Genomic DNA, 22186 nt, shown 5'->3' with positions numbered 1-22186 from the left:
CATTTAACTGGAAATGTTGTATTACAGTGAGTAAAACCAGTGGCACCCAAATGCTTGCATGAAAAAAAAAAACTTCAGCTGTGAGTTTGTGGGAGACTTCAATATTATCTGATTCTAACATGCTGATCTGCTTTACTTTATTAAGCAACAGATGCTGAGGAGTTGATTTATCTAATTAAAGAAATTCCTTTTATGTTTATCTCTTGCCTAGATGGTTTAATAATGCAAGGTAATGGAAAAAGAGCTTCAAGTATGTTTTCCTGTTTAGCCTAAACTTTTCCATGTCAGCAGAAAAGCTTGTTTTGATCTTCAAGGGTTTTTGTTTGGGACAGCGAGTTCCACTTGTCAGGTGGAGAAGGCACCCTGTTGTGCAGGTCACTTGAGGAGAGGGGAGCTCATTGGGGTGGAGTGTTGGAGGGCAGATAGTTACTGTGGGAGTGCTTTTTACAGTGCAGTGCATGAAAACTTTATTAGTAAAAACAAGCTAACATTTAAAAAAAAAAGGAAAAAATTATTAGAAAGAAAAAACCTAAAAAAAACAAAAAAAGAAAATGAAGCAAAAAGCAAACAAACAAAAACATTTTTCCCCCCCTCCCAAAACCAAACAAGAAAAAAGGGGGGTGTGAAGAAGAATGTGTAGCAAAAGTCATCATGATGAGTTTGTTTTCATTGGTATGATTTGGTCAGGCTCTGATTGCAGATGTAAACTCATAAAGTGGGAGAGAGATTGCAAGGGAAGCTAAGATACTTAAAGATATTTTCCAACCTAATAGCAGCAAAAAGCCTCTCCTGCTTGTCTGCTGTTCCATCACCTCATGTGACACTAGTGTAAGAATTAGACAAACATAAACAGGAAACACAACTAAAATGCAGAGTTTCACTTAGAAGCAGTGATTTATAGGTATTCTTTGAACAGGTCTCACTGGACATGGGCAGGCTTGCTCTTGCTTGTTGGAGACAGAGGGATCTGGTGCTGACATTCATCAGAGGACAGTGAGTTAGAAGACCCATTTTATCTTGCTGAGACTGAGGTGGAAATCTTACCTGCCAGCATCTCTTTGACCATGTTGTTAAGTCAGCTTTGCTGTGTGCTATCCTGCCCTATGCTGATTGTATTTCTTTGCATTGCAAAGTTTCTTTGTATAAACAATCTCTTTTGAAGGTCATCTTAGCTTAGGAGATATTCCTTTATTTGCTTGGTTGTGTCACACAGTGACACTGAAAAATGCACTGGCACTGTAATCGTTGCAGCATCATTTTTTTTCTCTTTGCAATTGCAATTTCTTCTTTTGTCTTCTCTTGTCCCTTTAGCATTTGGAATTAGTGATACTCAGTATAAGTCTTTGCAGGCTGTTAGAGTGCAAATAACAAATATTGTTTATTACACATCTATTTCCTCTTTTTCTCCAAATGACTTGAGTTTAAAGAAGGGTGTGAATCCAAGTATGCATTTCACAAGATATGACCTCAACACAGCTTGAACTTTGGTCATGGGATCTGAACTTCCTGTGCCTTTTAAATCATACTGTAGAGGCCTGTGCAATCCTATAACCTTCAAAATGGTGCAGACAGATCTGTGCCCTTCTGGTGTCCCTGCACAATGGCCATGCCCTCTGCAGGAAGGCTTTGCTGCAGAGGTGAGTTGATTTTTCAGTTGTAAAGTGAACACCTCTGGACAGCTGGCAACTTGCTGACTTGTTCCCAATAGCATAGGGAATACTGACCAACAGCCTATAAGGTAAAAATTGTACCCACACTGGGCTTTCTGATGTCCCTGGCCAGAGAGCCATATGATGATTCTCTTCTGCTTGTCAATTCTGACCCCATTTGGTCTGAAAGTTCAGGTTCAGGAGCTTGTCAGCTGTGTGAAGGTGGCTGTTAACACTGAGCAATAATCTCTGCAACTCCTGCACAGTGCCATTCCAAACCTGTGGTGATGGAACTGAACAGCATGTGCAAGAGATTATTTGCTGAAACAGATGTGTAGCACAATTTAAAACATTTAGATGTTAATTAAATAATTTTTATCTTCTCATCATTGCCCTAAGTGACTGCACTGCTGAATAACTGCTGTGTGGCATGTTTTCCTGGGATATTAAGTGCCAAAAGGACACAGCTAGATCATGCATTCAGAAATCTAGTGGGGGTAAAAGCTTTGAAAATGCAGGATTTGCAGTTTAGCACCTCAGTGCATGTGCTCTGAGGAGCACTTAGTTCAATTTTCTCAAAAAGTTTGTGTTTAACTTGTGATATTGTTGCATTGGTGTTTCACCTGAGAATTCAAATAATCTGACATCTCCCCTTTGCTCAGTGCTGCCCTGGGCCCTTGTGAAAAATGTTCTTTGAGTTCCACTCTGCATGGAAGGGATTTTTTGTTGAGTTTGGTTTTTAAATTTTTTTTTTCCTGCATTCATCTTTGCCCTGTGTGTGTGAAGGTGATTATATATTGTCACAGTCAGAACTAACCACTGCCTTGAAACAAATTCAAGCTGGATGGGGACAAAATACTTTGGAATATCTTAATGATTAATGGATGCTCACTGACTGATAAAAAAATATTGTTGGCCCCAAGATGTTTCCTCTTCTCCAAGCCACTGCTTTAAACTAATGATTTTTGATTTTGAGCCAAGCAGTGAAATTGAAAAAGAATTTGTTTTTCTTATGTGCTTCTGTCTTGTACTGACGTAAAGCAAGCCAAGGAGAGAAAGTACTATCATGTTTGTTTTGCCCAAAAAAGTAGAAATCGTAAAGAACATAGTAAGCCTGCTTCAGGAGGCCTTTTTATTAAGTCTCATTGCAACTGCAGGAAAATATCTTTGAAGGATGTGACAAACAGCTCATGAAAGCCTGTTGAAATAGTTCATCTGGCAGTCTGAGGTAGTTTGAACACCCAAATATCTTATCTGAGGAGAAGCAGCTGTTTGAACGGTCCTCCCAAATATCCACATTTTCTGTCATAAAAAAAGGGGAATCTAAGGGTAGCAGTACAGACTGTTATCCTTGGAAAGCACAGCACAGATTTATCAGATTAGGGCCAAAAAGTAGATTATCTACTCCAGGGGTTTTATTGATTGGGAATCCATTTTTGGAGAGTAGTCTTTAGAATACTTTCTGGTGTCAGAAAATGCAAGCCAAGGTACAAAATGCCAGCACTCCTGGCTGAGCTCTGCCTGGCTGGAGGTATCTTAGCACTTTCTTGGTCAGCCCTCTCCTCATTTGTAACTTAGTTCCAGGTTTACTCCTACACTTTCTGAAGCTGACAGTCATCTTTATTGACCTGCCTCAGTTACAAAGTGAGATGACTTCTCATCTGTCATTAAAATGCCCTTATTTTGCTCCTTTTTGGAGAAGGGTTGCTGCAGTGTGTGCAGGGATGGTGTTTCAGTAGTGTTTGCACGTAGATGTCTAAGGCAGCTCTGACTGCTGGGTGTGTAAGAGGGAGAACAGCCCCTGAGGACAAGCAAAATATGGCAAATACTCTCATGCTATAAACAGCAGAACTTTCCTTTATAAAATACTTTGCTCAAGTCTCCCACTCCACCCCCCTGCATCCCATGTTTACCATTCCATTACTGCACAGTGACACAGCCAAATGATGGAGACAGGATTCCAGTCTCACACCATTTCCCACACACAGAAAGTGTCTCTGACTGTTCCTGACCACTATGAAGGTTCATTCCTGCAGGTTCTGACTCCTGTGCTCTCCCTGAGGGAAGTCCCATTTGTTTTACTCTTGGCTCTGCTGCAGGAACAGTATGGAGATGTTATAGAGCCATCAAAAGCTGGAGAAAGAGGGTGATGATGAACACAGAAGTCCTGAAAGCAAACAGCAGGACTGACAGGACTGTCACCTGTGGTGACAATAGCTTACCATTTGCATCAATTCCATGACATTTTAGTATGGTTTATGCATCCTGAGTGCTCCTGCTACTGTCCACCTTACTTTGAGTTTGCTAAGTTCAAAATACAGTGCAAAATACCAAACCAGTTATAGAAGTGTAATGCTGGATCTTTGAGTAAACCTTCACCTTCAGGAATGATGTTTGTTTTATAGAGGCTAGGGAGTATTTTTTTCCCCTTTAAACTATTTAAGCTATTCAGGCTGAGAAAACTGTAGAAAGTAGTTTGGAGAAAGTTGGAGGTTGTTCAGCCTGGAGAAGGTTGGGTGGAGAACTCACAGCAGCTTCCCAGTAAGGGAAGGGAGCCTACAGGGAAGCAGGAGAGGGATTCTTTATCAAGAACTGTAGTGACAGGACAAGGAATAAGGGGTTTAAACTGAAAGAGGGGAAATTCTGTGCTGTGAGGATGCTGAGGCACTGGGACAGATGATGGGGGGGTTGTGGCTGCCCTATCCCTGCAAGTGTTCAATGCCAGTCTGGATGGGGTTCTCAGCAGCCTGGTCTGGTGGAAGGTTCCCTGCCCATTGCAGTGGGGCTGGAACTGAATGACCCTTAAGGTCCCTTCCATCCAAAATTCTGTGAATCTATTGCCCTTTATACTCAGCCTAGCTGTGCACGTAGGATTTGTCCTACAACACAAGAGTTATGATCTCACATGTGTTTTCTTTGGATTTTTTTTTTTGCATGTGTAAGCATTCAAAAGTAGCTTAAGCATTTTTATTTTCACTATCAATGTATGTGTTAAGGCTTAAACTGCAAACCTTTTATGGGGAAAGAATTATAAATGTAATGCTTCTAAATAAAAGATTTCATTAGAACTTGCACTGTGAGTCATTGTTGTTATATTAATAGTGTTATTCCCAAATATGGATTTGGAACTGGGCCTTCTTCATAGTGAATGGTGCAGATGACTTACAGAAAATAAGTATTTACATTAAATATAAAACTGAGGGGATGGGAACCTCTTTGTCAGCCAGTTATACAGATCACTGGGGCATATAGTGTAAAATAATGTCATAATGTAATTCTGAAATGCAGTACTCTATGCCAGTTGATACTTTGGTATCATATTAGAAAAGATTGTTGGGGGTTTTTTTATTTTTTTAATAAAAAGTGATTAAGACTCAGGCTGTGGCACAGAAGTATGCTCATTTTGATACATACTCTTAAAACTGGACTGATCAGTTTATCTCCCAACATGGATATTTTATTAGCCTCTACCAGAATTAATTAGAATTAATTTAGAGCTCCAGAATGTGATTTTGCAGGTCTTGTGTGTATTCTTGTGTGTGTATTATTCTTCTCTCCATCTATTTTTCTTTATTTTTTTTAATCCTCCCATAGTGTATATACTTAATGGGAATATCTCACCTCTTTATATAAAACAATGTGGTGAACAATTCAACAGAACTGTCATCCTTGCTCTTAAACAGAATCTCAAAGTGGTAGGAAGGGCTCATCTCAGGATTTGAGTATTACAAAAGATGTTCCATTAACAATCTGGGGCCAGAACAGGGAACAACAAAACACTTCAGATGCCCAATTTTTATTTTGGCTTTTTTTGGGGGCACTTTTTCTGCCACCTCTCTTTCCCTACAGGTAAACTGCTCTCTGGAGTATGTATTGTGGTTAGGGCTTATAATGGAAGTTGTGCATGTGCAGGGTGAGAAGTGCCCACTAAAACTAGCCTTATAATTTATCTGTTTTACACCAGAACTATTAACAGCCAAATTTAGCTCATTAGTAACAACTAGGGGCAGTAAATTAACTGTCAGCTTTTATACCAGTTACTGGGAATTGCAGATTCAGAAGCTTGATATGCAATGGACACTTTATTTCTGCTTCTTCCTCCTAAGATGCTCTGAGGACTAAAGGTTTTTAATGGGTTGTTGCTGTGAAAGAATACTGAATAACTGTATTAAATGTAGCCATTAGAAAAGCATTTTTCAGAGAATTCAGGCTTTCCATTAAAAGAGAATGGGACCATGCTTTCTTCCCATGCCCACTGTCATACCATACCTATAATAATGATGATGTAAACTGAAGATTCTTTCCTTGTAGCTGTCTTTATGGGACTCTTGAATATGGTCCTCTTTTAAGCTAAGAAAGAAAAAGCAAAACCAAAACTTGTTAATGATTTTTTTAAAGTCTCCAATTCCCAGAGCTGTGTCCTGCCAACAATGCATCACTTTGCTTAGCTAAAAGAAAATGGGAATTCTTTAATTTATTCTGTGTGGGAGAGAACAACAGTGATGCCAAGGGGTGCTAAGGATTAGGAACCTCTTGCATTGGCAGGAGGCTCCTGCTGAATGGGAGGGAGCTGCAGCACCACTGCTGCTGACTCTGTGCCTGCTGGGTTCATTGGTTTGGGTGCTTTATTTCACAGCAGTCATGTAGCTACATTACTCAAAGGTGTTGAACACATTATTTTTCAAGACAAGTGTTTGCCTTCCCAGTCAGTTTTAATTATGGATGTATTCAAGATATAGTAACAAGGCATTTTCTGTGGGGCATTTAATCATTTTTTCATTATAATTTGATTTCATGGAGCTTGTGAGAGGATTTTTTGTAATGAGTGATGGCTCACAGAACACTGAAGAGGTATTACACTGACTACATATTTAAATATTTCATGGGGTTAAGTGCTGTGTTTTGTAATATGCTCAAGACACTGAATTTAGGATTACTGAAAAAAAAATCCTTTTTTATGTAAACTCTAAAAGGCTGTTGAGTCTGACCTTGACAAGAACAAGTTTTGGAACTGAAAGTAATTTGTTTTTTACAAGTTGATTTAATTTTTTCACTAAAAAAAATTAATTTCTCAATGGTTGAAATATGACTTTTGAAGAAAGAGAGGTGGATTCCCATCCAGATTAGCACTCTTAACACTGAGCAGTCTGCATGTTAGGTGTTTCCTGAGAAGGTGAATAACATCTCAAACTTAGAATGTGATGCAATCCAGTTATTTTAGGACTTTATTCTTGGGTAGCTCAAAACAAATAGTGTCAAACCAACATGTTAGTGTTTTTTTCCCAGTGGAGAACTCTCTTTCTGCTCATACAAATTCTTTTTCTGTTACTAATTTTTAATATGTGTTCCTGGTGCACATTTGATCACTGAGATCTGTCTTTTCAAACACACTGATTAATTAACAGGTGAGTGACTTTCCTAGGAAACCCACACACATTTCTGTCCTAATGATTTTTTTTATTTTTCTCCCTGAGCTAAAGACAATATTACTACTGGTTTATGGTTTCTGAAGTGGATGTGTAGAATTTTCCTGTGCTCTGGGGAGCTGTATTCTCCACTTGAAACAGCATAGTTTATAAAACATGGATAAAAATGTCTAGCCACTTTATAAGGCTCATAAGAACAAATTAACTTGTGCAGTTATTGAAAAAGACATTTATTCACATTCATTGCATTTATGTAAAGGTAAATAAAGACTGTACAGGGGTCTCACCACCCGAAAAGTCGGGTAAAAATAACTAATTTTTACATTTATGGGTAAGTCTGCATGAAATATAAATACATTTTGAAAACAGCAGCTCCAGGGTGAGTAAGCATTAGTAAGCCCAGCCATCCTGTCGCTTACCTTACAATAATTACTGGCCTGCATTTGAAGAACAAATCCTAATGTTACCAAACTCCACCTTTTTCCTGCCCAGAATGTACGTGGGAGAGTCTTTATAAGAATCTGTTTCCTGTTTCCCAGACAAGGGAGGGGAAAGTGTGTTTTCTCCCTGTTGTGCAAACAAAAGGCAGGCAGTGCCTGGGTGCCCATGGCAGCTGCCAGCTGAGCCCTTGGCTCAGCCCTGGTGAAACAGCCCCTTCTCCACTGCCCATCTCATCAGGATTGACTTGCACATTTGGATCACACAGAACCAGCCAAGAGGTCACACAAAGACCTGGATGTGTGGGGTTTTTATTAGGCCACTTTGACCCAGTCTTTGAAATGTAGAAAAATTGTCGTTCTTTTTCTGTTTTTCTTCCAGGCTCTCTTCCCAAATCCCTTGTTTTCAGTTTTATGGATTAGTTTTTGTCACAGGCTGTTAAGTTTTGAAGAGTGGGTTTTACAAGGAACAGTGGCAGAGCAGGAACATGTGTTTAACCCACAAGAAATTGCAAACCTAATAAATTTGTAAGGACAGTAAAAATGTACAGGATAGCAACAGAATGATTCTTTTTTGACTTGGAGGGATATCTGTAGGTGTGGCAGTCATGTTTCTCCAAAACCAAGTTAATTAGTTTAGATTTTAACAGCTATATCAATTCTATCTCATATTCTATGAACAAGAGCAGCTTCAGCCTTTTCCCACCTTAAATTTTGAACATTATTCCTATTTCAGCATTCCAATTTAAAATAGTAAAGTAAAACCCACTGCTATGGTTTATAGAAATAAATTTTACTTTCATGGAGGTGATTTCAACCAAGTTAGGGTTCACATCTCTTCTTGATGCTCTCCTTTTAAGTAAAAAACCCCATAATTTGTCTCTCTGGTGGAGAACTGTGCAGTCAATAATGCAATATGTGATCAGTTGATGGAGTCACAGTGGTCAGATACAGGGCAAGTAGCAGTGTGTCATTGTGTATTAGAGAAGTCCTATGAATAAGCTCTTCTAAAAATGGTTCAAGAACAGTAAGGGTTTGGGTTTTTCAGAACATGATTTTGGAATTATCAGTTCCCATTTCTCTGTTTTGCTCTGGAAAGGAGTTATATTTGCTCTGGCCATCAGCACATGCACTGACTATAGGAGTTCTGAAGAATATTTGGTGGGAGGGAGAATGTCTCTTAGTGTTTTGGAGAAATTTAGTGGACTGAATAAATAAATTGAGCTTTTCATATTCTACATGTATTAAAAATGTGGATAGAATAATAAGTTTCCAACTTTGTTACCACGGCACTCTCAATAGGAAATAAAAAGTGAATTTCCACTTCTGTATGTGCATAATAGTTTATCAGTAGTAAATAGTAAATCTAATAAATAGAAATAGTAAATCTGCTCTATAGCATGAATAAGTAAGATAATGATGAGACAGTTTGTGTTACAAACTATGTTGCAATACAAGTTAAATATTTTTATTGTCATGTTCTTGAAAATTAATTGTAATTTGTCTGCTCCCCTGTAAGTATATACTGGAATATGGCAATGCAATTTCAAAATAGTCACCTCTCTGAGGATTAAAAAAATACTTGCAAGTTGTTTCAGACCATGCTCATTCTCATATGAAAGACTGTAATCCCCTAGTTGTCCCAAATACATACCTCAAGCTTCCTATACATTTCAAGTTTCAGACAATGCTCAGGCTTCATTTTCTTTGTTTTTACTTAAAGTGCTCCTTCCAAGGGTGGTCAGAAAACTGGAAGACTGTGAGATTATTGGGTTTTGGTAATCTTCAACCACTGTGTTTTCTCACAGTTCTCTGATTCATGAGTGTGCACTGAACAGCTCTGCTTGGATTGCACCTCTCCATTCTCGAGTCCCAGCTTTCTGTTTCTCCAAGTGTTTCCCTGTGTTCTGAAGCACTTCTGACTTCCTCCAACAGCAGTACTTCACACCATGTCCTGGCAGCTTGGGACAAAGGGACAAGTAGCTATGTGTGATTTTGGTCTTGTCACTCATTTAGGGGAACTGATGAAGGTGCCCAGCTGGGTGCTGTTCTTTGCAAGAATTTCACTCAATTTCACCCCTAGGTCCTGAAGCATGAGAATGTGAATCAGGTTTTGTTTCTCTGTGTCCATTCAGCCAATTTTTGAACGGCACTGTAGCTTCTGGATTATTTAATATTTGTATGTATACAGTGCAGATGTTTGTTGCCTTCATGGAAATGCAAGGCTGTTTGTGAAGTTACACAAGTAGAACAAATGTCAAGCTGCTGAGCTGTTTCTCACTGCCAGTCTGTTTCTCTTAAGCAACAATGTGCTAATAGAAGTTGTTGTACAAAAGCACATGTGTACAGTACAGGAGGAAAATGTGGCTTCCTTTGTTGCATGGTGAGAGAGCATGGGCTTTCAAGTTTTGCTGGAAACTGACTGTCTGGAATTAGAAATGAGGCAGTAAATGAAGCCCCAGAGAGGGCAGACTGCAGCTTTCACTTCAGTAGAGGTGTAACATGTAGAAGTTGGGAAATGTCTGCAAGTTCTGACGTGCTTAAGCCTTGTGTTTCTCATCCATCAAGTACCTCAATGATCTTGAGTATATGGACTGTGTTTATGGGGAGGGTGAGGGTGGGTCATGTTTTTCAGCAAGTTCAGGTATGGTTGGTTATCTTTCCTCAGTTCTATACATTAAAGTAGCATTTTTAAAGTGAGACAAAGCACAGTATTGAAGGAATCAGGGGTGTGACTTTGGGTTCTCTCACTGCTGCTCTCTGAATATGTTCAATAATTAGGTTCCTTGTAAGGGATGGGAGAAGGCATTTTCCCTTTCTGAGTATAAGGAAGAAAGAGCAAGGAAGGCAGTGGAGAGAGTGAGCAGTAAAGTGGAACTGAGTGGCTTTCCACACTAATGGTCACATTAGCAGATGATAAGACACAACTCATTCAAGTTTCAGGCTGTATCATGTTCTCCACTCCTGCTGCAGGTCCCTTGGGTCAGATAATTGGCTCAAATCAATAACTGCTCTTTGCTTAAGGGTATTCAAGTATTACAGTGGAAACATCACAATGATAATTTTATGTGGAAAGAGGATATGACATTTTTGCCATGTGTTCTTTATTTGTTTCTTACAACCTAATTTTGAATGACCATGCCGTGACTTTCATCCCTATGGTTGTGGGTGAGAAAGGGGGGAAAAAAAGGATTACAAGAAAAACAACCTTTTTATTTTCTCCTTGAGGTTTTTAATCAAAGGTAGAATAATCCATGTGGGATGAAATGATTCTAATTGTTACTAAGCTGATTAAATATTTATAAAACAAGAGTTATATTTATAGCTCTTCTCTCTGGATAATGCAAATAAATTGATGATTTAATAACTTTTTCTTTCCTTGATTAAATAATGAGAAGTAGCATTCTTTCTGTTGACTTGCAATGCAAATGTCTGAACTTCTAAACGTTAAAAATTAAACCTTTTAAAACTTGCAACCGATTATTTAATTTTTTGGGGAATGCAGATCCTCTGGACAGGGGGCAGCCACCCTGCCTTGGCCATGCCTTCTGTGGCTCCTGAGCATCAGGCAGGTGCTGCAGCATGCCCTGCACGTGCAGTGCCTCTGCTTTGTGCAATGCCAGTAAATGAGGATTTCAGGGCAGCACTGGCCAGGCGCTGTGGTGTGCCAGCCTGGCACGCCGCTGGAGGAAACGCCTGAATCACTGGGTGGAAAAGTTGGGCGTTACCCCTGTAAGTCTTGTCACCGCTCCAAATGTCTTCTGGCGTTGTTGGTTGGGGTATGAAGAAGGTTTTTCAGAGTACACCTGCACTGGAACAAAGTCAAGTGTACTTATTGGCCAAATGTGTTTATTTTACCAGTATAGCTTGTTTTACTTGGACTGCTAAGAGGCATGGGTGAGAGGTGATTCTAAAATGCGTGTGCAGAGCACAGGTTTCCTCACCAGTGCTCTTTGCTAACTCGCTGTATTGATGTAGGCAAAATACCTTCTTCGATCAAAAAAGTGTGTGCTTTCATTGGGAAATAATTAGAATATGTAAGCTGTAACAACCCTAGTGGGAACACAACTTTTGATTTTATCTGTGAGGTTAAAACAGATCAACTCAACCCCAGGAAGGGGCATGCAATGCTGATTATACCTGACAGATCTTGTATCTATATGAATTTTAAGCTAAGTCTTGCACATTTGGTCTTGTTTTTAAAACTACTGTCCACCAGCTATTATTGGTGAAGACAAAACAACAGCCATTTGAGGTGAAGGATCAGAGGAGTTGTACATTACCTGCTTGCTGCTAACAGCTGAATCCATGCTACATCATTTCTTCTCCAACTAGCTGTTTAAAAGATAAAGTTTTATCTGAGGAGGCTAGTTTTCCAAAGGCATTCTCTGAATCCTTGGACAGTGAAGCAGAGTTACTTGTCCCCTTTCCTTGGTGTGGGAAGCAAACATCTTTCTTTAACACTAGACCTTCTCTCTTCCATCAGCACACAAAAGGATCTGGTGGGCTGTGGACAGGGCTGGGGTTACAGGGCAGTGGGTGTCTGTCCCTGCCGGGATTGGCAGCAGGATGTCACTCCCCAGGGGTATTACTTCTGTCTGTTGTGTGCTTTGATATGCACCCACATTGTGATGGATATGAATACTGACTTCAGCTAGCATTTTGTAACTTTCTTTATGAATTTGTTATTGGGGAAAGACAAGAAACAAGATCCCTCATACAGGAATCACCATACAAGCTGTATAGCTCTGGTGAGGTTCCAAATATGCATGAACACCTTGTATATGCAAATAAGCAAAGCCTAATTTGTAGAATAAAATATTTTACTGCATTCAGAAACGGCAGTAGCAATATTTTGAGTGTTGTGTCATTAAAAGTAGCAAGTATATTGTTTTATGATAAAATAATTATTTTCAAAATTTTCATTTGATTGACCATTTGTTCTTTGTATACAAATGGAACATATATTGGGAAGAAAATAAGGAATTTATTTTACCTCGTAGAGTTAGAATACCATGCCCTTTTTGTTTTAACACTAAGCCTGTAGGGGAGCATTTGGGAGCAGAATATAATCTGTATTTTAGCACCCTTCAGGCCAAGAAATGAAAAACTGAATACTGACATATAATCAGTCAGATGCTTAAATATGGACTCTATAGCAATGTTAGCTTTTGAGCTGCTTAATTCTTAGCTGCTGTGTCTCTTCTTTTAACGTGACTTGCTCAGGTGTGGTTGCCCTGAACTGGCTGACTCCTTGTCAGAGATATGTCTAGAATTAAAATTATATAAGGCTGCATCTGTTCAGAGGAATTTTGCATAGTTCTTACTTCTGGCCAACATATGGAAGAGCTTGCAAAGTTTTGATGATATTTTCAATGTTTTAGTTTTGCTGTTTCTGGTTACTGTGTGCAGTCCTGTTAATACATCCTATTTATGCTTTTGTCAGCTGTGCATACATTCATTTTAACAAAATATCAGGAGAATGTCCTTGACACTCTTCTTCTGTTCAATACATTTAGAAGTGAATTCTTTTATGGAAGTTTTAAGGATTTTTTTTTAAATCAGGAGAGAAAGTTTAGGCAACTGTGGTAAAGACAAGGGAAGAGTAACAGTGGAAAAAGCTGAAGGAGAAAATTTAATACCTGTTTCATAACATTAATAAAAATAAAGTTACTGAAATGAAAAATAACTGTTCCTTTACTAAAGTAAAAACAATAAAAAGATTGATGATGCTGCTGGGTGTGTACATGTTTATGTAATGTGGGAAAAATTTTCTAACAAACTAAGAATAGTGGTTAAATGTTTGCCCTCTTGGTAGTATTCTAGTCATGATGCAATTCTCAGCAAAATGCACTATAATTATACAGGGAAGTTGCTATTTGCATGGTAGAACACAGTGTATTTTCCTCAGTTTTTTTCTGTTTTTAGAGCAGAACGTTGAAAGGGAAAGGTTCACTTACTGTGTGTTGGGCCACATTTCCTTGATGCACATAATGTTCCTTCAAAGTGTAGAAGTAGCTCAAGATGCAGGATGAATACATCTTCTAGTGTTCATTTTCCAGTGAGAAGCCTAGAAAAATGTGGAAATACTTTATGTACTGTGTTATCACTGAATTTAGGTAAAATTTTGATATATAAATAAAGATAGATATATAAATATATATATACCTTACCTGCCTGTACATCCTTGCAGTAACACTGCAGGCTCTTCCCAGTCATGAAGCAATTTCTTCAAGCAGTTGCAAAAGATGTTTTTTCCATGTTCATAGTAATGGTATTTCTCAGTAGGTAAGTAAGGATTAAGGTAGTTTGACATAATTACCCATTGATCCTGTAATCTCAGTACATATTGATATTGACAAAGTCCTGAAAGCAAGTAGTTTAGGGAAAGTATGCAAAGCAAGAAATGCAAAATGTAGATTATAGTAATTTCTTTGGTTTTGGCTGTGCAACTGGGGAAGAGATTTATATGGCAAAGTTCATACAGAATAGTCTTGGCAGACACACTAGTATCCTTTCCTCAGTTTCTGTCCAGTACTTTAAGTGTGACTTTTCTTTTGTCTGAGAGCAGGCAAGGCTAATTTTCTTACTGCATTACTAAAACATGACAAATGGCAATCTTGTCTAACCAGAACAGCAAAGCTCTTCTGTCAGCCAGTGCTTTTGTTTCCTAGTAAATAAACATCCATTCAAGTGTTGTAATGGACTATGGGGGAAAAGGTGTAAATGTAGCCATAGAACAGATTCTAGGCAAAATAGAGATTTTAAGCAAGACAGCATCTGAAAAGCCTCCTCTACAGCAGTGTTGCTCAATGACAGATGTGTGTTTAATGGTGTTGTTTTTAAACCTGTGTCTTTCTCCATGATTGGCTTTAACTCCATTGTACACTCTTAACTTCTTCCTGGATCAGATGAGAGTTGGGTTAATTTCCTTTATTTTATGGTGTTTCAGCATAGTCATAAGAATACTTCTGTCATGTAGAGTGATAATCTAGCTGAAGTTTGGAAGGAAATTCTGTTTTAAGTAGACTCTTTCATGACCTCTGCTTCCAGGAGTTGGGGTTTTTTTACAAAAAAACAAACCAACTCTCAAATATTCTGAGCCTAAAATGAAAACTTGTGGTGATTTGAGATAATTCAAGTACTTATGTTTTGTATTATCTTTGTATAAAGTGATTTTTTTCCGTAAATTTTCCTCTTTTGGGTATTTTTTTTTTGTTCTTTTTGCTACTGCCATGATTTCCCTCAGTGGCTTAGCTTGTTTTTGAAGAAATGTTAGAAACAATGAACATGATACAACCCAACAATCCTGTGTACACAAGCTTTTTTTTATTCTACCAGGTCCTCATTAAACTAGGTCAGTGCACTTCCAGAATATATTAATGCAGAGCCTGAAAAGCATGTATGGTAGCCTTAACCTTATATTATATTATTCTGTCACTCTTTGTCTGAATCTGTCCAGAATTTGTAGGAGAGGGCTGATCTCAAGACCATATGATCATGTTGGATTTTGTAAAATGCTGGAAGTTCTATACCATCAAAGTACTCAAATCAAATGGGCAGGTGAACAGCTCTGAAGCCATTTTCTTCTTCAAAAAATCAGAGCATGAAAATTGGCTGAATTTGTGTAAGAAGTTTTGGGAAAACACCCAGCAGGCTACTCATGCTCTGCAGTCTTGTGTGGCCATTGCTACATAAGTATTTATGTCCCATGTGCAGCAGAGCTCTCTTGCAGGCATGGCCAAGGTTCTGCTGTGAGGGTGTTACAGGTTCTTGTGTACAAGATTTTTACTATAGCCAAGTGTCAGGAATAAAACTTCAGTAAATTTGCAAATCTCTCATTTGATGTGCTGAATAAGAATTGTTAATGTTTTTTTTTCAAATGGCTTGAAATACTTAGCAGTATGTGAGGTTTGAGGATTCCTCAAAGGCAAGATCTTCACGCTTTTACTTCCACAACTGTTTGGAAGTGTTGCAGTGTAACTCGAGCTGTGCCAAAGCCTTGGTGTGTGTGTGTGTGTGTGTGAATCCCAGTGTCCATCTCCAGCACACACCTTTGCATGCATCCTGACCAAACAGGTTTTACTGCCCTGGAAGTGGCCCCTCCTCTGGGCTGAGCTGCCCCAGTGCAAACCCTGCTCCTCCTTATGCATTTACTGAATTCCTGCTGCAAAGTTCTTCACCAGGATAATAAATCTGAACTGTTTCAGGTTGGAGGTTAGGAACTTTATGACATTGTTTACATGGCTAAATCTGTGCTGGCCTCCTGTTGCTCTCATCTGTGCTGGGCCTGAGCAGTATTAAGAAATCAAATTAGCTTGGATGAAGCATCTCTGTGTTGAGTGTGGAATGCAAATGTGCACTGGTCTGGGTGTGAACCAAGTTAATTTTGTGACGCCTGGATTTTGTGGTCCTGCTCTTCAGAAGTAGTAGCTAAGGAGTTATTCTGTAAATGCCAAGAATTGCAACAAATAGTTTCTCATTACATAATGTAAGCTCTGTGTGTTATATTTTGTAATGCTTGCCTGAGGAAAAATCTCATAGAATAAATTTCATGCTTATTTAATGAATTGGTTTTTCCTTGTGCTGTCATCTAAATGTGGCAGTAGCAGATAAAATAATTTACTGTATTGAAATGAAGCCATTCTTAGCACCAAAAAGGAGGGAAACTTATTTCCTTAGTGTCTTTCCATCTGTCTGGGAAAACTCTGCATGTTCACTCCCAGCATCTCCCCTTTTTCCTACTGTGTCTTTCCCACCCAAGCATAGATAGTCCTGACCAATAACAGTGCTGCCACAGATACCCTCCTTTCCTGTGCTGATTACACCTCTGACTCCTTAGCCTAGAGTTTTGTGCCAATTTGCAATTAGCATTTTATTTTCCATGCCATATTTACCCAAGTCTGTAGAAACAGTAGTTGTGTTGTAAAACTTACAGGGAGAGTTCTGTATATATGTAGAAAGTGGTTCTGAATATGTTAAACAATCCCTGGGGAGAACTCCTTAGCCAAGTTTTAGAAGTTTTACCTCTTTATATGAAGCTTGAGGTCCAATGTATTTGGGGGAGGAAAAGAAAAGGAGTCTTTCATTTTAGCTTTTCTATATCAAATGCATATTGCATTAAAGCTTCCCTGGAGTACTGCCTAGCTAAACTTTAAAATTAGGGCAAGAAAAAACAAAACGGAATGGTAAAATATGAGATGAAATTGTCACTTGTATTATTTCTGGGAAGGGACTAACAGCAGCTGCAATGATAGAAATTCAGCATCTCAATCCTTAGAGTGTGCTGTAAGCACCGTGCAGCCCATCAGCAATTACTCTGCTTAACAAGGCTTCTTCCTTTGACCTACTTGGTGAGATGCATGTGTTGAAAGACATTTTTGGGCACTCAAAATGATAAATGCATTAGCTACACTGGCACACCTTCAGTTATTTGTGTTTTCTTCCCACTCTTTTCCTCACCAAACGAAATAAAGGGATTTCACCCTTGCTGAGACAGATGTTGCATGTCACTCCAGCCCCAGTGTCACCTGGAGCTATTACTCGGTTTTTGCTAAGCACACTTTGTCTCTGTGGAAGACAGCTTATGAGGATGAGGAATTTGAGCTCTTTATTTGCAAATATTTTCCAATTTATTGTTTCTGTACATAGTAGTGCCAAGTATATTGTTTTGCAAATTGGAAAGAGGGAACTCTCTGTCTCCTGAGGCTGTACAATGGTGGTGTTTACTGGAATGAACTCTGTAGGAAAGGTACTGTGCAGGGTCTGCTTTATCCTCACTGAAATAGGGTACCAAATGATGGTGTACTTCTTAGTACAAAGAGCAAAGAACCTTTGCAGTTGAAAGCAGGGGAAGCTTTAAGCAGAATGAAGTAACCATTAGAACTTGCCTGAGAATAACTTTTAATAAGAGAAATTGTTTTTATATATAGAGAATGTTTTCAGGGTTTCTACAAGCTAAATGAATCTGATGTTTTGCTCCAACTCTATGGCAATTCTTTGACTGAGAATCTACCAGAACAGCTGCACAGGAAAAAAGTGTCCTTTCAGTGTGTGTTTTCAGAGGGCTTGTGTCATTTCAAGTGGGCTGACTCAGGAGGACTGGCTGAAATGCAGGTTGATAAAAATGAACTCTGTTCACTATTTCAGATTATCTCTTCATTTGGAGTCTGAGTGTGATCATCCCATCCCTTATTAATAGTGTTCAGGTATTAGTTCAATGCTGGGAGAGTGGAATATCTCTTGTTGAGCTGCTTTTATTGCTGCTTCCTTCAACACATTCATGTTCTTCATCTCATCCATGCACACTTGCTGAACCTGGTTTAACTTGACATCTGAGATTTTAGAACAATAGATGCACCTACACACTTGTCAGAAATGCAATACCTTTGAGATCACGATTTCTCTGTTCGGTACATACAGCTGCACTCTTTCATTTTCCTTTGCTATTTTTTTACTAAGTAAAGTGGTATTTGATGTACCCTTGGTTCTTCTCAATCTTTCCAAAAAGCCTTAATATAATTTTTTTGAGTTCCCAATGGAGCTTTACTGATACTTTCAGCTAATTTGCCTTTCTTTCTGCAAGTGATTTTGCTTCTTTTGTGTTATGGAGGAGGTGAGAATACTGTGTATCATTTTATTTTGCTCTCTGCCTATTGTAGAAGAAACACCCCATAGTATTGATGAAGCCAAAGATGATTACAGGATAGACACTGACTTGTCATTATTTCCAGAGTTTGCAGTAAAGCAGCAAATGTAGGCACCTTTTTGCTTACAAATGTGCTGCTTTTAAGCTCAGTCTTTTATGCACAAACTTTCTGCACTGTGTGTGGCCACTTTGATAAGGCTTGTGTCACAACACTCTGTGCGGCCAGGAAACCTATTGCTCCTGCTACTATCTCAAGAGTGGAGCTGAATGCATAACTTTAAAATCTATTTCCCTCTTCACTCTGACCACTCCAAACTGCTTTTTGAGACTGAGACAACTTGTCTTCAGGCTGTCTTCTGTCCCAAATCCATGCCATGTAGTGCTGATACTGAGCAGAGCTGCTCGTGCCATCTGTTGCTGTGTGAGGATGACAAAATGGAGAGCAAATGTAATCTCGGTATAAATACAGCTTAGAGGCAAGCTAAAGGATAAAATGTTCTCACTGCTGATTTTCAGTGGTTCTAGACACCTTGGAGTCCCCTGTGAGGTAACTGGAAAGGGTACTTGGCTAGGTAGTATCAGGGCACCCTAAAGTCAAACAAAAGGGCTAACAAGCTTGCAAAATTGAAATATGTCAGGCAGGGACACACAATAAACTTAAGCTTAATTTAAAACAGGTTTTTACAGCCTGATGTTACAAGGCTTCATTTCTATGCACATAAATGCTGAATTGTACCTTTCTTTTTTTTCTCCCTTGACATTGTTTGTTTGTCTGGGTTGAATACAACTCACTTTATTTGCCAGCCTCCAACTACCGATATACATCCCTATGGTGACTGCTTTACATGTACTTTTTATGGAACAGTAAAAGGGGCAAATAAGTATATAATAGTTAACTGCTGCTTATAACAACTTTATGAATACAAAGCATTCTTTCTAAAATTTATAAATATCGTTCCTTGGCTTGGTAGTTGGGATCAGTGTAGAAAGCTTTCCATGAGTGTGGTCATGTGTAGTGAGGAGAAATGGGGCTCCCCTCTTCCCAGTGCCCTGCTGTGCCCTTCCTCTGTGCTTCTGGTGAAGTCCCTGTTTTGCTGATGTGTCTGTAGATCCAGTACAAGCGAAGCTGTTTGTAGGTCCATTCACAGGTATTTCTGTTAACGTTTAGTGATGATTTCAATACACAACGCTGCCTGTCTGGTGGGTAAGGACTTGCTAGAAACAGTTCACTGGTGCTGAAGCACACTTGGGCTAAGGTCGGATGCAACACTTGTTACATGCAGAGAATGTTGAGGAAGCAAGTAAAAAAGAGGCTTCTGATGAATGTAAATAGGCAGGATTTCACAGGGCTGTAGACACACCCTGAAGGAAGTGTAGATATGCATCCTTCAGAATATGCATAGGTGGAGATCAGACCAGCAGCTGTGTCCAAATAAACACTCCTTGCAGATGGAGTACTCTTCTTTCTGGATGAAACAGCTCTCAAATAAACCCATTTCTGTCTGCGCGTGTGTTCTAAATCTTGTCAAAGTTGTAAGAATCTGTACTGCACATGTGGCTTAAATTATTTATATTGATGCCATATAAATAAAGTGTGCGTGCCTAAGTTGTGCTTCCTATGATAACGTGATTTTTATTATTTTGAAGCATTTAAAATTGACTTAGATGCTGGGTTTTCCCACAACTTACATAAAATCTGTATTACAGGTAAATGTAGCATGTAGTTGATCTGAATAGGATACTGCCTGAACAGAAGAAAACTGATAGGTGGGGAAAAGACTGGAAAGGATGCCATAGAGATATATTGAGGAAAGTTGAGGTTGAGGAAAGGGAAAGAAAAATGCTGGGTTGATGTGGAAGCTAGCAGAAGAGAGAAATAGGCCATTTATTTGCATCAAAGTAAAAAGTGACCAGGTCTGAAAGTTGTGTTTCAATCAATATTTTGGTTTTACTGGAGAGGATCAGTCCCTAACCTGTGTGAGATCACTGACCCTCGGTCTCTGAAGAGCGACTGTTCTGCAGTCGGAGTCACGGAGAGGCTAACTTTCCTAATACAACTGTAATACCACAGAGCTGTATTTATTTTGGTTGTACCACTGGATTTTTTCTTTAATTTACTTTGGAGGGACAGACTTTTATTAAAACTTAAGCTGCTTTATATCACAGGCTTGTTGTTTTTAAGGTGGTTCTTTAACAAAACTCTGTCTTGTGCAGATTTCACTGGTGGACAAGGCGAGGGCAGCTGCCCTTTGGCAGGTGCCCTTCCTCCATTTACCACGACTCTTGATTTGTAATGTTATTGCCACAAGTTGCTCTTACTTGGGTAAAAGGTTGAGAGAGCATCAGATTTTTCAGGAGTTGGATTATCTCCTGCATGAAGTGCCAGCATTCACTGAACTCTGTTCAGCTGCAGGCTTCCTGTGTGCTATCAGTGAAGTCATTAAAACTCCATCTTAAGTAGATTGCTTGTACAGTGGGAATCAAAATACCTCCTGCTTCACAAGGGTGGGGAGGCCTAACTTGGAGATGCAGCTAAAAGTGCATAGCTGACAAACACCCCAGCCTGGGTAGATGCTTTGGGACTGAGCAGCAGCACATTTTTCCTTCGGGTTGCATCACGGGGCTGTGGTTCCTTGGGTTTGTGCAAACAGCAGCCGCATTCCCGCCTGCTCTGACCTGGTGATGCCAGGCTGGTGGCAGCAGCAGTGTCACTCTGCTAAGCTGAATTCAACAAGCCTGTTTGCCTTCTGTTTACAGGGGAAATGCCTGTTCAATACACAAACTGGAACACTTGGCTATACTCTGAATGGGGAATTGCCGCTTCCAGTTGCAGCCAGCCTTGCATGTGTACAAAAAGGGCAAACACACTGTTTTCTCTGAAATGTCATGGGCCACGCTTCAGTGTGTCAGAATAAGTCATGTCCTCAAGACTTTCTGGTCTAGGTCACATTATGCCACACCTGTCATATTTTTTGTTGTGAACTGGCTCTAAATGCTACATCTGCAACCTGTGGGTTCAGCTGCCTGTCCAGAAGGGGTGTGGACTGGTGTTTACGAGGCATGGCTAAGGAGTGGGACATACAGTGCCTTTTTAAGGCCTGTTAGGAAAACACAGGGCCAAGTGGTTTATCCAGGCAAAACTGAAGGTGGGTCACAATGGACCGGGTATTTGGGGACACTGAGGACCATTGCCCAAGTGCTGGCTCTTAACTCTGGTCACAATGGCAAGTCACGTCTTGCTGTTTGTAGCCTTCTTCACCCTTCCTCTGTTTAAGTGTCTCTGATAAAGGTCTTGTTGTCATTGCTGGTCTGGTATGCACTGTGTAAGGCTGTCTGTAGCTCTGGTCGCCCATGTCCTTGCGTGTCACACAGAGCAGTACTGAGAGCAGGGCTCACAAAAGGCATCATTATTCCCGTCTCTCGCCGGGAGTCCAGCCTGGCCCCATTACGGACGAGCCCGTAGTGCAGACAGCAAAGCACGACGTTTGCCCCGTGTCCCGCTCCGTCAGGCACCGTCCTACTTTGCCTTGCTTATTGTCCGGCAGCCAGAAAACGGGGCAGAGGCTTGTGCAGCGGGTGCTGGCGCTGGGCAGCCGCGCTGTCCGCGTTGTGTAACGCGGCCGGGCCGCGCCGCCCGTGCGGCCGCAGCGCTCCGGGGCGCGGGGGCGGCGCCGGGCCCCGCTCGGGCCGGTTCGGAGCCGGGCGGGGCGGGCGGAGGAGCCGCGGCACCGCCCGCGCCCAGCGCCATTGGCGGGGCCGGGCCGGCGGGGGCGGGCGGCCGGGACAGCGGCGGGGAGCCCGGGCCGAGCGAGCCGCGATCGCCGCTCCGCTCCGCACCGCGTACCATGGTGGGCGATCACTGCAGCCTCCCCGCGGAACGGCCCGTGCTCGCCCAGAGTGCCAAGCCCGGATTAAGCTGCAAGATGGTCCTGCAGGCGGTGGGCAAAGTGCTGCGGTAAGGACGGGTCCGGCGGTGCCTGGGCTGCTGCCCGCGGCGCATCCCGGGCGAGCACCGGGCTGGGGCTC

The 22186-nt window shown here is 40.5% G+C and overlaps 1 protein-coding gene across 4 annotated transcripts in view; it reads left to right on the top strand.

Annotated features, from left to right (window-relative positions):
* Positions 1 to 22186, top strand: part of MOB2 (MOB kinase activator 2) — a 106278-nt gene that overhangs the window by 55578 nt on the left and 28514 nt on the right. Inside the window, exon 1 of one of the 4 annotated variants that reach the window (XM_079310071.1) lies at positions 21927 to 22115. The exons of the other annotated variants lie outside the window; for them this stretch is intronic. Coding sequence (XP_079166197.1) covers positions 22006 to 22115 — 110 coding nt within the window. The 5' untranslated portion in view covers positions 21927 to 22005. Of the gene's footprint in view, positions 1 to 21926; positions 22116 to 22186 lie in introns of those variants that run through there. 4 annotated transcript variants of the gene reach the window in all.

The sequence above is a fragment of the Erithacus rubecula genome, assembly GCF_903797595.1.
Source record: "Erithacus rubecula genome assembly, chromosome: 6".
NCBI lineage: Eukaryota > Metazoa > Chordata > Aves > Passeriformes > Muscicapidae > Erithacus > Erithacus rubecula.
The sequence above is the reverse complement of the archived record's forward strand: the minus strand, read 5'-3'. Positions and strand labels throughout refer to the sequence as shown.